This window comes from Triticum dicoccoides, chromosome 4A, assembly GCF_002162155.2.
Source record: "Triticum dicoccoides isolate Atlit2015 ecotype Zavitan chromosome 4A, WEW_v2.0, whole genome shotgun sequence".
In the NCBI taxonomy this organism is placed as follows: Eukaryota; Viridiplantae; Streptophyta; class Magnoliopsida; order Poales; family Poaceae; genus Triticum; species Triticum dicoccoides.
This window is the reverse complement of record NC_041386.1, coordinates 747,644,640-747,662,983: the sequence shown is the minus strand read 5'-3', so window position 1 is coordinate 747,662,983 and position 18,344 is coordinate 747,644,640. Positions and strand designations below refer to the sequence as shown.

At 44.3% G+C, this 18,344-nt stretch overlaps 2 protein-coding genes across 2 annotated transcripts in view; one reads left to right on the top strand and one right to left on the bottom strand.

Annotated features, from left to right (window-relative positions):
* Nucleotides 1-4,123, top strand: part of LOC119290033 (protein SUPPRESSOR OF GENE SILENCING 3 homolog) — a 5,320-nt gene extending 1,197 nt beyond the window's left edge. Inside the window, exons 2-6 of the mRNA XM_037569165.1 lie at nucleotides 722-1,566; nucleotides 1,934-2,228; nucleotides 2,715-2,959; nucleotides 3,173-3,330; nucleotides 3,633-4,123. Coding sequence (XP_037425062.1) covers nucleotides 722-1,566; nucleotides 1,934-2,228; nucleotides 2,715-2,959; nucleotides 3,173-3,330; nucleotides 3,633-3,855 — 1,766 coding nt within the window. The 3' untranslated portion in view covers nucleotides 3,856-4,123. The remainder of the gene's footprint in view (nucleotides 1-721; nucleotides 1,567-1,933; nucleotides 2,229-2,714; nucleotides 2,960-3,172; nucleotides 3,331-3,632) is intronic.
* Nucleotides 4,124-10,740: 6,617 nt separating this feature from the next.
* Nucleotides 10,741-17,988, bottom strand: LOC119288435 (probable inactive DNA (cytosine-5)-methyltransferase DRM3). The gene is made up of 12 exons (XM_037568059.1): nucleotides 17,886-17,988; nucleotides 17,034-17,067; nucleotides 16,824-16,940; nucleotides 16,639-16,729; nucleotides 16,495-16,559; nucleotides 15,731-15,830; nucleotides 14,201-14,277; nucleotides 14,022-14,121; nucleotides 13,785-13,861; nucleotides 12,173-13,562; nucleotides 11,658-11,930; nucleotides 10,741-11,541 (listed from the first exon to the last, which is right to left on the bottom strand). The coding sequence occupies exons 2-10, from the start codon at nucleotides 17,034-17,036 to the stop codon at nucleotides 12,321-12,323; spliced, it is 1,872 nt and encodes a 623-aa protein (XP_037423956.1). The 5' UTR covers nucleotides 17,037-17,067; nucleotides 17,886-17,988; the 3' UTR covers nucleotides 10,741-11,541; nucleotides 11,658-11,930; nucleotides 12,173-12,320.
* Nucleotides 17,989-18,344: the final 356 nt, after the last annotated feature.

Sequence of the window (18,344 nt, the reverse complement as noted above, 5' to 3'; positions counted from 1 at the left end):
GCGGTGTGAAGATGCCCCCGTGCTCTGGGGATCCGCGCGGTGCACGTTGGATGTCGCATCTGCTGATTTGGTTTTCCTCGATCCATCCATGGGGTGGGCCGAGGGGTTCCTGAATTACCTCCCTCCCTCGCTTGCCGCGGTGTGGAGATGCCCCCGTGCTTTGGGGATCCGCGCGGTGCGCATTGGATGGTGCATCTGCAGATTTGGTTTTCCTCGATCCATCCATGGGGTGGGCCGAGTGATTGCTGAATTAGGCATGGTGATTATTATTATTATTATTATTATTGTTAGGTTTGGGTTTGTTTGTTTTGAAAGAATTGGGGATTCAGTTACTAGTTCCGTGAGCTTAGAGCTTAGATTACAGAGTCCACCTTTAGGTTTATATTTGATTTGATTTCTTGGATTTCTTGTTTGACTTGCTTGGAGCCTAGAATTATTACACCGTCCAACTATGAACTAATCTCGTCTCATACGGACCGTTATTCTTAACATTACCTACCATGCTAAATTCTATAACATGCTCGTCCATTGCCGATTGACGAATCCTTTGCCAATTGGGATAATTGTCTCCCCACTCAATAATCGTTTGCCACAACTTGTGATAGCCCTTCTTAAGACTTTGATTAACAGTGCACTGCCATTCTGCAGCTTTTTCAATTCTTGACATCATGCGTGTAAATATGTCATACATTACATAATCCTGTCCTTGTCCTGCATCCAGGTCCAGGGGGTGGTTGGGAGACTATTGAGAATAAAAAGAAGAAATCAGGGCAAACATCTGGGAGGGGACAATGGGCGCCACGGACTTCATCCGCCAATGCTCCACCCGCTACAGCACGCCAAGCTTGGAATGGCAATGGATCTTCGCGTCCTTCAGGAAATAATTTGGTTCAACCTTCTGGTCGTGGGCCTGCCGCCAGAGGCAATTCCAGGGCATCATCACAAATAAGGTCTACAGAACAAGGATTGCAAGTGCCAAACCCAGCTGTCACCCCACCTCTGGTAAATGGTTGGCAGTGGGCATCAAGGCCTCGCCCATCTCGTCCTGAAAGCAACAACGATGATGTTGCTTCATCTGGTTTCGACCCTGAGATGGATAATCCTCAAGTCGAGGACTCGTCAGATGATGATGATCTTAATGATGATGATGACATGAGCGACGACTATGATTCCGATGCATCAGAGAAAAGTTTCGAAACCCGAAAAACAAACAAGTGGTTCAAAAGTTTTTTTCAGGAGATCGGTACCTTAAGTGTGGATCAGATACATGAACGACAATCACATTGTCCGGCATGCCAAAATGGACCAGGAGCAATTGCCTGGTTCAAAGGGCTGGAATCTTTGGTCAGACATGCTAGAACAATGGGTTCTAGGAGGGTTAAGCTCCACAGGGAATTGGCTGCATTGCTGGAAGAGGAGATGTCTCGCAGGGGATCTTCTGTGGTACAGCCTGGCGAGCACTTTGGGAAATGGAGCGGATTGACAGAAAGCACTGACCGGCAGATAGTATGGCCGCCGATGGTGATTGTGATGAACACAAGACTGGAGAAGGGTGAAGATGATAAGGTGATGATGTTTGTCTATCTTCAACTACACATTGTATTAGCAAAAGTAAACAGCAAGACTGTCATATTTTCATGCTTATTTCTTTTATCTTTCTAGAGCATTTGTTTCATATCGATTAATCTGTCTGGGAAGGATTAAAATACTCAATATTCATACGACCTGGTATAACATGCTTGAATTTAATACAAACTAAAATAATGTAAATATATGTCTACTGTGTTGACTAGGTATAGTTGGTGAATCAGTTGAATGTTTATAAATATGTAGTCCATTGAATTTGTAAAAAGCATATGTTTAGGAACTGTGCAAGGTTTCTAAAATTATGTTTTATTGCATTCTGATTTCGTTGTTCATTGATGCTCAACAGTGGTTAGGCATGGGCAACCAAGAGCTGCTCGGATATTTCAGTGATTATGCTGTGACCAAAGCACGCCATGCATACGGTCCTCTTGGGCACCGTGGCATGAGTGTGCTAATATTTGAAAGCTCTGCCGTGGGCTATATGGAGGCAGAACGTCTGCATAAGCTCTTTGTTCATCAAGGAACAGACAGGGACACATGGAACAAACGCAGGATTCCTTTCTTGCCTGGTGGGAAAAGACAATTATATGGTTTCCTAGCCGTAAAGGAAGACATGGAGGATTTCAATAAGCACCACCCAGGTATAATATTTAACTTCAGTTTATACATTTAATGCCTTGCCTAAATTCTTTGCCACCAATGATGATTGGTGTGACTGCAACATGATATACATGTGAAGCTGCATCTCTTCTTGCATTGACATGTTAACATTGTCGACACTTCCCGCGTTGATCTCTATATGCGGGCCTCTTTAGCTTTCTGATGTTGTTTTGATTATAATTTCCGATCATTGCCACCACTTGTTTGTGCAGGAACCTGTTGGTGATTTGGATATTTGCCTGTTTAACACAAAATATATATTCACTGAGCATGACTTTTTCTTTATTATATTGACTAAGTGCCACTGGCTGCAAAATGAGGAATGGGTCTCTGCCCTTCTTTGTTTATCACTCAGATGACACGGGAATATGCTCTATTGAACCGACTTCAGTACTTCATGATTTTGGTGGCAGATATATTGTCTAATGTACTGTGTATTAACATAAATTCTTTATTATAATTCTCAGGGAAAAGCCGCCTGAAATATGAGATGAGGTCTCATAATGAGATGGTAGTGGCCCCGATGAAAAAAATGAGTGAAGATAATCAAGAACTCACTTATGTGAAGAACAAGGGGGTTAAGACAAAGCAACGCTCTAAAGTTGTACAAGGAACCCTGGACGTTGTTACCCAGAAACTTCGAGAGACCGAGGAAGAGAATATATTCGTCAGGCGTAAAGCTAAAGAGAAGCACTCTGAGTACGAGGAAGAGGTAAATGATTGCTTCCTTGCTTAAAGGTTACCCTATCCGGTGTATGTGAAGACACATCTGAAAATCAAAGGGATATTTCATTTCCAAACACTATTACATGCCAATAATCAACATTCGATAGAATTACCTTTTTCAATTTTTTCCCATGTTATCGTTTTCCTTGCTTTTGAGTTCATCTCCTTTTTCTTTACCTTGTGTTTCTATACTTTGCAGATGAAATCCCAAGAGAAATTCTTCCACGATCAGATAGAAAACATTCACAAGGCCCTAGAGGACAAGGAAAGGGAGTTTGAGAGGTTGCTGCAGGAGGAGCGTGCGAAGGCTAGACAGTGTGACGTGGATTCCGGGACTACCGAAAATCGCAGGCTAAGGTCGATGTTTTACTTGTGCTTCTGTTTCGGTTTTTTTATCATGCCTCGTCATCTCCTACCTAGCCTACCTCAATAGAGTGAAAAATGGTCTATTTTAACCAATGTTTTAAATAGCGGCTATGGCATATAGCGGTAACCCTTAAAAACAGCTATAGCTGGGCTATAGCGGGCATGCTATAGCAAGGCTATAGCAGCAAATTATACATAAAATCATTTAGCGGCAACATGCTCAAACAGCTATAGCGGGGCTATAGCCGGCTATTTGAAACTATGATTTTAACCCGTGTTATGCTGGTGTGCAGGAAGGAACATGTACAGCGGTTCATGGATTGCCAGGTTAAGGATGTGCAAGAGTTGGAGGCTGAAGCAGACCAACTGATAAAAGCACATGAGGAAAAGAAGGTGCAGCTCAAGAAAGAGTACGCGGCAAAGGAGGTGGAGCTCGAAAAGGAATTTGATGCTGCTTTTACCAGTCTGATGGAGAAACACAAGCCCGACACCTTCCGGGCCTCCAACATCTCTTGAAGATCACAGTACATACATAGGTTTTCGATCCGGTTTCCCTTATAAACTGGATCGCTCTCCTGGCATAATTAATGACCGCTTTGAGTGATATATTCAGGTGTATGCAAGATTAGGAAACCTCAACTTGATTGGACCTGTCATCTTGCTCTGCTTTAGAATTTCAGATAGAACGTGTCCAAATTATCGTGTCATCTTTTCAGAATTTCAACATTTGTAACCTTGTCACCATTTGCTTTATCTAGTCACATTTTATTTGTCCTCGTCTTCATCACCTGCAACAGTCAATGTTTGCTATTTGTGATGCGAAAACTGCCAAGAGTTCTGGGACTCCGTGACCCTGCACGCGCCGGTGCTGGTCCCGGAGAAGAGCCGGTGCTGGCGCCGGAGAAGAGCCGGTGCTGGCGCCGGAGAAGAAGGCTTGAATCATGCATGGCACCACTCTGCTCTGCTTAATACAAACAATAGCAGTATACTCTAGTTCTTGGCTTTGAATGACAACAAGAAGATTTTTTTCTCAGATTTGAGGCTTCCTTTCTTCTCACTAACAAAATGACACATCTTTGAAATTTGGTGTGTATTATGCCCTGGGCGAAACGTGTGTTGCAATGGGTGGGACAGAGGGTCGCAAATCTCACAAAAACATGTCCGTAGTTCAGATTGCATACTGCAATTCTTTGTAGGTGATCTGACATGCATTGTGTTTAAACCAAAATCCCGAACTGAATTGTCACCAAAGTTAGTACGAGCTATTTCTGTTGCTGTTTTTAGCTATCCAAATTAGTACAAAAACCGAAACTGTGTTTTCGGCTTAACTGAATGTCCATCCATATTTTCTGTTTTCATCTATCCAAATGTCCACCCAGATTTGCATGCCATGGCTTCATCTTCTGGCCTCACCCCCCTTCCTACCTAGTTAAAATCTGCAACTATTCATCTCATTTGGTTGATCAGTTATAAATTGAACTGAATTATTTTATCTCTTGTATAAATTGTAGCACTGTTAACAAGCTTAATACGTTACTGCTTTTTATTCCAGCGCTGCTTGGCCATCTCTTCTGTAATGTTTCTCGTTGTAAATACCTATCAGGTTTCATGTTTATAAATCTGGACAATTTCTATAAGAGTGTTTTTTTGCGAAGTAATTTCCATATAACAATGTAACAGTTCTAGTTTACAGAACGCTGTCTTGAATATGATAGGACTGTCACTCAAGACTTGCACACAAAAAAGTGTTCATACAAATTGGTGATCACTTTCAGAGCATCCTTGAAATTCGCTATCTTCGACTCCGGGCTCTCATCTTACCCACCTCATCAGCGGCGAGGAGGCCAAGGAGGCCATCGACTCGCTCACGCAGGAACGTCACATCCATGCCCATGAACTCCAACGCCTGCAAGCTCTTCTTCCACTCCGCGAGGTCCTCACGAGAAGAGGGAGTGGAGGCCCTGACACCCTCGGCGATGATGGCGGTCTGCGCCATCGCTCCGACAACCAGCTTGGGGTTTAGCTCCTGGAGCAGGCTCCCATGGAGACACGCATTCCGGGCAATGCAGAGCTCGTAGTACGTCACGCGTAGGTGGTCCGGGAACAGTTCATGGCCGATGTCCAGCACACTGTTGACGACAGTGTTGAATCTTTTGAAGCTCTCCATGCTGTCCATAACGGTGTCTGGCTCTGAATCATCCGGAGACCTCATGATGTCGACAGTGTCTTCTTCGCCGGCTGCTGGGTTGTTGATGTCATCATTGAGTGTTATGCTCGTGGTAATCTCTGCATCCACCTCCTTAGACATGACATCAACTTCTTTCTCAGACCTGTCATCATCATGTGCTGATATCAACTCACCCTCTCTTACTATATACACCTGAAAACAATATGCAATTGTCAGTAATATATAAGACCACTAAAGAAATTAATGGGCATCGGCTACATACTTCAGTGTGGTTGCTTCTGCCATGCATTTGGTAAAAATATTACAAACAAATGATGTAGCAATTGATGAAACATGTATGGGAAGGACTCACCTTGAATTTTTTCAAGCCCACGAGTCGAAAGACCAGGGCGTCGTCGACCTTGAGGTTATGTTCTTCCGCAAAGTGTTTCCACCCGCCACTAAGCCCATCTCTCTCGACAAGGTACTTTGCAGGGTAGTTGCACCCTTCCTCGTCTTCTAAAATCATTACAGTATCTTCCTTTGGAAGATGCTGTCTGCAAAAGCTACACGGGAGACCCTGCAAGAGGAACAACAACAATGTCAAATAGTACAGAGGAACAAAATAAAGAACCTAAGTTGACTGGTGACACTTGCTAGTCTGCTCCTCTCTTTGAAGTTGGATCTCACAAAACTATGCCACATCTAAACTTGGCACCAATTGGCATGTAATTTAATTGCATTTACTATAGATTCAAGCAGCTGCTAATGAAGAAAGACTTATACCAGCCAAAAAACCCTGTCAACATGTGACGGTAGCATAAGCTTGACGAAGCTTGCTTCTGTTCTTGGCAATTTCTTCTTTATCTCTGAAGCTCTGTCAAAAGCAGAGCCATGCATATCTTGGAAACTGCAATTTATTTGAAGATTTAGGTCACTTGTGATCTTTTATTTTTAAAGCACTCTACTCACAGAAATGTCAAAAAGAGATGAAGTACCTTTCATGTTTGTTTCGGTGGCCATCAGCATCAGGTGCCTGTCAAATCAAAGTTGCTTTTAGTTTGACATACATATTAATCTGTCTTTGTTTTCTTACAAACATTTATTTTGCCTTTTTATTACCAAAAATGAGTTTGATACATGAACATCTAATTCTTTCAAGCTTCGAATGACGAAATTGTCCTAAATCAAGAAATTTTAAATGATCGACGTAGGACCTTACCGTTGGGTCATAATCATCATCTTTGTTTCTCTCAATCTCGCTCTCACTACTGCTACTAATGTTGATGCTGTCGCCACAAACAAACTCCGGGTTACGCCACATCTTGCTCTTAGCAGACTTGGCGCGTGCTGGCCTCCCTCGAGATCTGTTATTCGGATGTTCAGTTGAGTGAGTCAAACACACTCGAGATCTTTTATTTTTAAAACACTCTACTCACATAGAAATCAACTAGTGATGAATTACCTTGCACATTTCTTTGGGTGGCCATCAGCATCAGGTGCCTGTCAAATAAAAACTCGTTCTTAGTTTTACATACATATTAACGTCTGCTTACAAACATTTGTTTTCTTATATTATTTTTTGAAAAATGAGTCTGTGTATGAACATGTAATTCTTTCAAGTTTCTACTGACGAAACTGCATTGAATTCATGTAGGACCTTACCGTCGGATCATAATCATCATCATTGTTTCCCTCGCTCTCGCTCTCGCTCTCACTGCTGCTAATGTTGTAGTTGTCACTGTAAACAAACCCTGGTTTTCGCCACGTCTTTGTCTTTGCACACTTGGCGCGTGCCGGCCTCCCTCTCTTCCCCTGTAACATAAGTACACAATCTACTTCTTAAACAAGAAAGTTTGCCATCCACAATGCTAACCGTGACATACCATGTTTTTCTTTTTTTTCATACAAAATGAGCATGATAGATGGATATGTGTTTCTTTCAAGCGTTGAATACAAAAATGCTTTTATGAACCAATTTTTGAAATTATTTTGTTCTTACCGTTGGCACAAAATTATTATCATCCTTGCCACTCTCATCGGGTGTGGAATCTGCTGGGCACGTATTAATGTTGCTGTTGTCACCGTAAACAAACTCCGGTTTACGCCACATATTACTCTTAGCAGACTTGGTGCGCGCAGGCCTATTTCTCTTCTTCTGTTACACAAGTACGCAATTTACTTTCTAAATATCAATCTGCTTACAAACAATTTGCGGGTCGGATATGTTTAAATACACGACAGCTGAATGTAAAAGATATATAATCTTAGCAAAACCATTGTGAATTTCATAAATACAACTGGAAGCTCTGTTTATTGGTTCTAATTTTAGTTCCAGGATATCACAAGCACAAACACAAGAATGCATTTCAGGGGTGTATCGACGGACTTACTTTCTGCATTTTAGGTTTATGTGCACATACTTTAACCCGCCCGCCAGGGCGCTTTTGCTGCTCGTCCTCCGGCCTCACGACCTGCCACAATTAGATTGATCAAGAAGTCATGCGATTATACTTTACAGAATCATGACTCTACTGAATCTGAAGTACAGCCAGTTAACACTTCTTACTCTGAGTGGGACAAAGTCGACCTCGCTCTCTGGATCATCGCTTTCATCAACCGCCATAGGCTGTTGGCCAGCAATGATAGCGAGCGCGAGCCCCTCCTCCTAGGATCATCAAAAAAAGAAGTTGTTATCATTTCGTCGCAACAGAAAAATCGGGCCTCACGACCTCAAGATGATGAGGGTAATTAATTAGATCAATCAAGAAGTTGCAAAATCGTGACTATATTTGATCTGAAGTAGAGCAGCTGAACACTTACACTTACAGGAGGTACATAGTCGACCTCACTCTCCGGATCATCGCATCCGTCGATCGTCATAGGCTGTTGGTCAGCAAGAAGAGCGAGCGCAAGCCCCTCATCCTGCGGTCGTCGGAATTGTTATTTAATCATTTCGTTGCAAGATGTTTAAATTCAGAAGAAAGATCCAAACCATAATATTTTTTTTGAAATAATGAAGATCCAAAACATTGATGAGAGGAGAAGCGGCCGGCCAGATGAATGAATAATAACCATAATACAAGTAAGCAAATAATAAAGGAAGAAGGAGATGACACATACGTGTTGATCATGATGCGTGGGAGAAGGTGGGACGGAGGAACTCCCTGCTGCTGCTGCATCGAAGACTATCATCGCCATGGCTCTGCCTCTGCCTGTGTTTGTGTGGTATGGTGTTGCACGACGTACGGGAGGATGAGAGGAGAAAGACGGAGACGGGTACTGCTTAACGGCTTTCGTTGGTTTGTTGGTTTGTTTACAAAAACGTTCAAAAACTATCCAAATATGCGGAGCTGCCGGCCTGGGCCTGGAAATGGAAATCAGAGGGAGGATTCGTTTCCATATATTTGTATGTTTTTCAAAATCAAATCAGAGGATCCGTCCTTTCCTTTCCTTTCCTTGCATGCATATGTCCCTTGCCGTTTGCGTCTCAATCATATCAAACATGCCACCGTTGGTCTACCAGCCAAGGTCCCCTCACCAAAAAAATAATAAAAGTAATCTACAAGGTCTCTGTGCTCGGCTCACTGGGGCGGGGCGGCGCCGGGCCTGGGCCTGCTCGGGCCGGCCACTTTGGCCGATACGGCTGTGGTCCCGGCGTTCTCGGGCAGCGTGACGCGGACTTTCCGGCAGTACTGGGCGGAGACGTGCTCAGGCCAAGCTTGAGGCCGGCGGCGGGCGAGTGTGGCGTGCGGATTCCCAACGGTCATTGGGGTAGATCTAGGGTTGGACAATGGCGGGCTTCGAAGATCTGGAGTCCCCGGTCCGCTCGGGTGGGATCCCGTCATGTTGTGTTTGTGGAATGTTCCCGTGATGTGGCGTGTAGGGGAGATCGAGCGAGAGCTCTGTGCCTCGGCGCCGGGCCAATGATGCTTGTGGTGTCCCTCTACTCCTGGGGGTGCCACCTTAACCTTCTCCCTTCCATCCGACACTTAGGGTGAAAATACTGTCGCTCTTCTCTTGAAGGCGGCGCTTCACGTCATGCCCCTCTTGGGGGCATCGACGATGGGTGTGGAGGTCCTTTGGGTGTGATGACATGTCTCCTGTGCTTCTTCTTGCTGAATCGTCTAGTTTTGCACGCTCGTGAGTTTTTGGCGTTATCGGCTTGTTTTGTCATGTTTCTTTGTTTGATCGGCTTTTGAGGATTTCCTCGTACCATGTATCTTGGCAATATGACTATTACTATAAAGCGAGGCGCTACCCGCATGATGCTGGCAGGCTAGTTAAGGTTGCACGCCCAAGATGCTTGTATGTTTTATTCGGCATGGAGGCATTGATCGTACACCTCCTGAGTTGTCATATTGCAGCACGCGGTGTTTGTCGTCGTAGCATTTCGTCAATGCCGTCACAACACACAATGGTCGTCATTGTAGCACTAGTCGACGCCGTTGCAGCATAGGGGTAATGGTCGTTGTAGCTAGTATTGGGTCACAACCATCATACCTCTAGTTGCTATCATCGAAGGAGCACTTGGTGATCATTGTCACAGCACTGCTCAACATCATTGTGACACACGGAGGTCCATCTAATCGGTCCCAATGGATGAACTTGAGGAGGATCGAAGCTCGAAGACTAACTCGAAGAAGAAGCGCCGCTCATGAGCAAACTAAAACCCTAACATATCTACTAGCCAAAGCCGAGGTACCAGGATTCTCCTCCCCACCACCAACCGCCGAGGTGACAGGCTGAAGGGAGGCGAATCCACATACTTGCCGGTGGAGATTGACGGGAGGAAGGTTGTGCCCTATTCGCCTTGCAGGAGGGAAAAGAAAGATGTAATATCCGTGACTGCTATGTTCGTCTATAAAGCTTTGATACCCATCTTTGCAATTTGACTACCTTTTGCTACATTTTCGTAAAAACATAATCCTCCTTGTAGCCGCCACACATGATGGCACTGAGGTTTCGCTGGTTCACTTATTGTCACGTAGAAATCTGGCATCATCATGTTTGGCGTTGGTTAAAGAAAGTCAAATCCAGTTAAAATTTTATTTCAAACCATCGGATTATATATAGATATGCTTAAATTTTTTCTAAAAATGGTTCAATTGGGTTGATATTTTTTGAACAACTTGTTCAAAAATAAATAGGTCCAAATTCTGGTAAAAAGTTGATACTAGAGCTTTCTGAAAAGCCGGGGTCCAACTGGAAAGCTTGAATCTGTTGAGAACAAGTACAAAAAGAGTCGTGCTTTAACTATGCATATGATGATTATTTGATCAACACTACAAGTACTACATGCCACTTCCATTAGCACTAGGTACATGAACACGTACACACATTACATGGATCTAGAGTGCTCCATAGGCGGTGGTTTGTACGTTAATGTAGATCAAAAACTGCCAATTGCAGGTGTATGTCGGCGCCGAGTATACGTCCTGAGACTATAAATTGATACCGCCCGAGGCGGATCCATGCCGCAACAGACTACGCAGACCGTCAGACGTTGCCTTGAACTGACAGCACCATCACCATGGGTTGCTAGTCTCTCCCATGGGTTGGTCCAAGCATCGTCGACGCCTACATCTCCTTTCCAGACGGCCATGAAGAAAGATGTAGAGGTATATCTCCATGGCTGATGGCGCGCCACCATCTTCGAACTCGGTGGATCACCAAGCCATGGCAGCAAGGCCCGAGAAGAACAGCCACATACTGCCCCCTACACACCGATGGCGGTGGGACAAATCGGTTTCTGAGATATGGCAAATCCAATCAAGCGACGTGCATAACCAAAGTGCCGTTGCTTGATCAGCTTTGCCATAGCTCACAAGCTCAACAACATTGCCAGAAAGAAAAAAACTACATACATACATACAACAACATTGTCGTTATGAAATCTCGACAGCATGATCGAAGACCATTTGCTGGACATTCAATAGGGCTTTTGTCTTTGCCGGCCACTAGACTCGTCTTCAGTCAAAATCTCGAGGAGCGCAAGAAACTCATCACTTGATACATTACACCATCCACCTCACCTGATATGAAGACAGGAAAATATTATTATTTTTGTTTCTGAAAACCGAGATAGCAGAAAAATATATGGAACGCTGCTGCTGCTGCAATATCTGACCAGGAGCAAGGAGTGTGGTACCTTCATCTAGGTCAGAATCAGGAAGACTCCTCTCTGCACTCTACAACCGAATCCCCCCATGATTACAGCCAGGATGCAACAACACATGCTTCCTAATTTGGAACTGAACTGAATCTGTGCTCTCTACTCGAACAAAAAATGGCTGCTGCCTCACATTACAAATTAGTTTTGTTGATTGGTGTCTGTCACAGAAATCAACGATGCAGTGAGGAACTGAACTGAATCTCATGGAAAGCAAATACAGCCTCTGTACTCTGATCTTGGACCAGCTAGCTGTTCCATTATAAACCAAACAAGAAGTCAAAAACAAATCTGCTCCTGTCTAATGGTTGCCTGGGCGGCTCACCCACATGCTATGCTGCTACAGAAGCAAAACAGGGAATGCTAATCAACAAGGACCACAGGAACTGGGTATATTACTCTGTATGTAAGCCATTGGCCATGCCAATTGCAAATTAAAAATCCTTCATCAAACAGAGAAGTACTTGTGCAAAACAAACAGAAGCAAATTTTACCTTTCTTTCTATGGTGCAAGGATGAGGTCCCGTTGCAGACAATACATGCTACAGCAAGACAAAGAAGAAGAATTTTTGTGAAGGTGTTCCTACCAGCCCTTGATGATCCACATCCACGGGAGAACGAACAAGGACAAATCTTTGTGTGTCAGGCAATTCCTTGCATTTTTCTTCTCACCATCTGGACAATGCGGACATACTCAAAGAACCGACTGGTGTCCATACCCATGGCTGTGCCCACTGTCATCGCTGCGCCTCTGTACAGACCATAATTTCCGCCAACAATCAGGTCAAAACCACCAAACTCTTTCATCAGGGCCTCAAACTCCTTAGTATCTAGCTTCTGGATCCTATCCAGTTGTCTCAGCTTTCCATTCTGCTGGGTTTCCCCCCACCACCTCTTTAGAACTCTACGGTTCACCACAGACTCCTCTACGGACACCACGCATCTCAGCGGGATGCCAAGACGGTGTAGAGCAACTTCTGCACCCCCAACTCCACTGAAAATAGAGAGGACCCTCAGCCCATCAGGATACCGGTCCTTTAGGACCGACAAAATGTATGCCATGGTGTCTGTCTGCAAGGCATACCTCAAAGAAGCAACCTTGTCGTGTGGGTCTATGCCCGGCAGATCTGTGTGGTTAGCTGGATAGCCTAGTATCGCTTCCATCTGGTGTGGCTGCAGAGGGCCTAACTTGCCTTGACCGATCCAGACAAGATTCGCCGTCTTGCATTGTTGGACAATCTGTGCTTGCTTCACTTCTGAAAGAATTCCTCGTGAATCTCTCATTGCCTTCTCCAGCTTCGCACGAATCTGTTCAGTTCCTGCCACATCTAAGCCAACACCATCAATCCGTTTTCTCGTGTCCCAGGAGGGACAGAACTGCCTTGTCAAAGGTAATGCATCTCTGATCGTCATTGGTGAACTTGGAACAGCAACATGCCTTCCCTCCGTTGGAAGGTTATGAATGTAACCCTCCCTTCGCGTCAGAGCTGAGAAGGACTGACTGTTTAGATACTCCGGTTGAACATTGAATAAGAAACTCGATAAGGTATTCCAAGTTTCTTTGGTGATGTCAACCAGACTTGCATAGATGAAGAAGGGAGGTTTGACAAGGTCACCGTGGATATTTCTACCAGGGCTTGATGTCCTTTCAACACCTTCATCCTTCAGAGAACCATTAGCAATTGACCCAGAACAACGACTTAACCATGGAGTGCGGCTAGATTGATTAACATTCTGACTGCTTGACGCCCTTCTGTCATCTCCAAATGCATGCTTGGCCTTTTTACATCTGATGTTGGCATCATCCTCATCATCATAGAACCTCAATCTCGATGTTGAATACCCAGTTTCTGTCTCGTCCGGAAATTCAGACTCTATCTTCACCTACATAAAAGAGAACATACAATGCCATGTTAGAAACAAGAGGGGTTATTGATTAGTTTTCATTGTTTTACATCCATGAGAGCATTTAAAGATGTCACTTTCCATATGAGCATTGGAGTCAGTGATTACATACTTTAATAATCAACAGATGCCCCCCGGTGTATTACACAGTCACCACTCCGAACAGCCCGAGTCTAATAAAAATGAATGTCATTTAGTTACCTTTTTCTGCTCAGTGGTATTTGAGAAGCGTCTTGCAAATATCGAGTCAGCCAACTCCTCGACTGTTGCTTCCTCACCTGGAAAGAGTAGGAAACATGATATTTAAGGTTTCTGAACTCAACAGAGCAGACCAACTAGTAGACTGCAAATAAACATGTACTCGTCAGCTTAAAATTGACAGATTGATATATTTAAAATTATGGCTACAGCTCTAATCCTGACACCATGTTTACCTACCGAAAATAGCAATCACAGCTGAGACCTCTTCTTTATTGAAACCCATCTTGAGCAAAGAAAGTGGTTTATCCATTACCTCAGGCAGCAATTCAGCAGTTTCCTGAAAATTTGTCATTTTAAAATTAAAGTGTGCATATTGGAATGCTCTAGAACAACAAATTCACCGCGCATTTAGTTACTTCTTTCTGTTCAATGTTATTTGCAATTCGCCTTGCCAGAATTGCGTCAGCGAGCTCCTCAACTTTGGCTTCTTGACCTGAAAGGAACGGAAAAACATGACATTAAAGTCTGTACGAAATCACCAAAACAGACTAACAAGTGAATCAAGTCTGCTACAACACGCAGATGATACCGTCATCTTAATGGAGAGTGCTGACAGTAGCATTCAATTTCCTTATGTTGTTTTGAGGGTATGTCAGGCATGATGATTAATTATCACAAGAGTGAGGTTCTGGTTTTGGGGATAAACTGTAAAGCTGGGTATCTTATCTCTGACATATCTGGTCAAAAGGGAGTCAGTCTGTAGACCTACAGATATTGGGGTTTGGAAATTGTTACATAAGTGGATTTGGAAATTGTTCAATGAGGATAAAGTTCCTCTATGGCTTCATCTCATTAAAAATAAATATATGCTGGAATGTTCCTCTATTTTCATGACTAACACTAGGGGATCAGAATTCTAGAATGGGCTGCAGAAGATCAACATCTCTTTCTTAGGGGAGCTAAGTTTGTTGTTGGCAATAGGGAGATTTTGGCAAGGTTGTCGGATAGAGGATATTCCTTTCAGGATTAGATTCCCTAGTCTGTTCAGTATGGCGGATTACCCAGATGCCACTGTGGCCCAATCATATGATTCAGAAACAGAATGTCGGGACATCAAGTTTAAGAGAACTTTGGGAGGGATGACATGCGTACTTGGGAGGACATGATGGACCTTCTACGACCTATCTATCTCAGAGATGTACAATACAGAGCGAATGGACTCTCAGTGCTGGCAAAAATTACCGTGCCAAGTCTACTTCCGGATGGCTTTCTCACCAGAGAGTACTGACACCTTTTTTGAACAAGATGTGTGGAGACTAAAGGTTCCTCTGAAGATCAGAGTTTTAGCTTGGCAAGTGTTGCATCAGAGGATTCCCACTAAGAAGCAGATCCGTCGTCCTCATGGGCTGACAGATGGCTGCTGCCCTCTCTGTTTGGCCCCTGAATCCATTGACCATCTTCTCTTCCAATGTCCTACTGTTCTGTTTGTTTGGTCTTTTGGTAAGGAGTTTCTGGCCAGGAACAGGAGTCCTGCTTCTACCCAAAATTTTGTTTCATGGCTGAAATGGGAGTATGGATTGCATCTGGTTTGGGGTATGGGCGATTTGGCAGGCATTGTGGCACGTTAGGAATGATCCAATCTTTGAGCGAAAATTTCTTAAACATCATGCTGAATATGCTGTGCTCCGTGGTACAAAAAGCATGTTCAACTTTATATCTCTTACAGGTGTGCTACTCTACTGCAGGTTGGTTATGGTAAATTTGCTGTTGTGCGGTGAGAATATCATCTGGAAGACCATTAGCCCAACAACCATCAACAGCGGAAGTGGTGCTGAATTTGAAGGGGCTTTCTTTACATGGTTTCATCTTGTATTATGGAACGGGCGGAGTATCTGGTAAAATAAGTAACAGAAGCTAACAATATTGAAGATTTTAGGAGCACCTACCAAAAGCTTCAATAGCAAATGAGACTTCTTGTTGAGTAAACCCCATCTGGAGCAAAGAATGCGGTTTATCCATTTGCGCAGGCAGAAATTCAGCATTTCCCTGAAAAAGTGTCATTTTAAAACAGAAGTATCAGGCCTGAGGTTGCTCACATTTGCATATGACTTAGTCTAACATATACTAGGTGCTAAAAGTTAGAAAAAATGTAAACATAAACAACAATCATGATAAATTTAGCAGTCCTGTCTGAAGTTCATACTACAGTTATCGCCCATCAAGAACATGCCTGAAGAATTATTCTGTTGAGAGCTTGATTATTGATAGGTATGTCAAACGGAACAGTTCTCTAGTAGGACTGAATAGTATTCCCTCTGTAAACTAATATAAGAGCGTTTAGATCACTAAAATAGTAATCTAAACACTCTTACATTAGTTTACGGAGGGAGTACTTTTCATTTCTGTTTATTTTTAGTGCAAATTGCAGTGGAAGAAGGAAGGATGGAGCCAGCAGAAACGTTGAACCCACGAGCACAACCAGCAGATATGTTTGATTAGTACTTTTCATTTCTGTTTATTTTTAGCAGTTTTATGATTTTTCTAAGATTGTTCTTGTGATTCATGTTCAGAATTACAGAGACTGGAACACCCAAGTCAAGTGTGAGCGAATGCGCTGGCTCTAAGTCAAGGTCATGCAACACGAAGTCGAGATTCCGAGGTAGAAGCAACAGCTACTAAACAAGAACAAAAGGGATCGGGAAAAAGAAACCTCAGTTTTAGCTTCTTGAGCGGTCACAATCCAGTTCACAAGCTGATCAATTGATGCTCCCTCGCCTGAAAAGAAATTAAACATATGTTGAGCAGAAAGCAAATGGTTACTACTACTTTTACATGTCGATGCAGAATCACATACCCAACTCTCTGACTGCCAAATCGACCTCTTGCTTCGAGAAGCTCATTTTGGTCAGCAAATATGACCTCTTTTTCCAGAAAGAATCTGGCTCCTGCAGAAGTTAGGAACATTCAGAAGATTTCGACAGACAACCTCAAAACGAATGATATACGACAACGACAGCGGGTACGAGGTGATGATATCACCTCGGTATCTCGGTCAGCTTCTGTCGTGGGCAGTGAAGGGGCACTGTTTTCTTCATCGTCTGAATCAAATAGACTGCCCAAAGAGGTTGACGATCCCGACCCGGTGTTCTGCGAGGCCTATAACATCAAAGTAAATTTGGTATTTTTTTTAAGAGCGTCATTAGCGAGAAAAGAGAACTCGAGTGAATAGGCAATGTCGGCAGCTACTACCATCTTGATCAAAGTCTGCCTTTGAAACTTGGCCCTGAAAAGGAAACGGTAACGACGACATTAATATAGAGACAACAGAACATAGAAAAGTTGGGGGACATAACAGAACAGAATCCTGCATAATCCCAGTTGAGAAACTCGCGGCTCGTGGGCTTCACGGAAGAGAAGTAGAAACAAAAGCAGTCTCGGACAATCGACAAACATGCATCGACCCTAAGCAGCAGAGCAAAACATGCATCAACGCCAACAGGGACATGAATCTGCCTGCTAATAATTAGAACCCATAACACCAACAGGGACTCTTTATCCATCACAGTCACAGATCATCATTCCTGAATGAATTGCTGCATCTTCATCTGAATTCCTGCTAACCAGGCAAGGGCATCTTCATCTTCGCCATCAGAGGTACGGAGCAGCACCCAATCCCCCGAAATAAATCGTAAAAGAGACTAATTTCAGGCCGCCCGGAGGTGCCGGAAGCGGACCAGAGTACAAAACGCACCGCCGCCACCTCTACATCTCGCCGGCCAAACCTGACCAGCGAGAGCACGACGGCCCCGGCTCCGCCACCGGAAGCTTAGCCGGATTGGGGAACAGGGCCGGGGCGGGCACACCACCACGCGGCACCCCCTCCACCGCCGTCGCGGCGCCCAGAGAATCCCATCGCGAAACCTACCTACTTACAATGCCTGCGGCGAGCCGGGGATCCCCCTCTCCTCCGGCCGCTAGGGCGGCAGACGGAGGAGACGACGGCTCGCGGCCTCGCCGGCGGTCGAAGCGGGGAAGAACCCTGCCTGCCTAAGAGAGAGGGAGGGGAGGAATAGAGCGAGAGCGAGGAGAAGAGAGCATTACCTGCCGCGGCGGAGAGGGTTTAGAGCTTCAGACGGCGGCGGCGGCGGCGCCGGCCCCGGAGGAAAAGCCCCCCTTTTTCTGTTTGTTTGTCCAGAGGCTCCGGCAAAAAATGCTAGACATACAAAGACTTGCACGCTTTTACACGTTCTTTCCATCTACTCCCTCCGTCCGGAAATACTTGTTATCAAAATAGGACTCCATTTTGATGACAAGTATTTTCGGATGGAGGGAGTAACAACCAATCACAAATCTCCCTCCCCCTGATTTTCAAGGGGTGGGCCGCCCCGCTCACCTATTGACCAATCAAGATTAGCCATCCTGTAAACGCTTGTAAATCGTTTGTACGTGTAGCATTGCCGGGCTCCGGCTGCGAGAGCAGAATGCAGCCGCCGCCTGCTTTGTTACCTTGACTGTGCAAATCAGTCCTTGAACTCTAAAACTATGCTTTGGAGGCCCATT

What these genes read in the sequence shown, in the direction of transcription:
- LOC119288435 (XM_037568059.1), bottom strand. An exon ending in AAGCTGACCGAGATACCGAG is followed by an intron (nt 16,730 to 16,823) that starts GTGATATCATCA and finishes TAACTTCTGCAG; the next exon opens with GAGCCAGATTCTTTCTGGAA. An exon ending in ATACCACTGAGCAGAAAAAG is followed by an intron (nt 13,563 to 13,784) that starts GTAACTAAATGA and finishes TCTTTTATGTAG; the next exon opens with GTGAAGATAGAGTCTGAATT.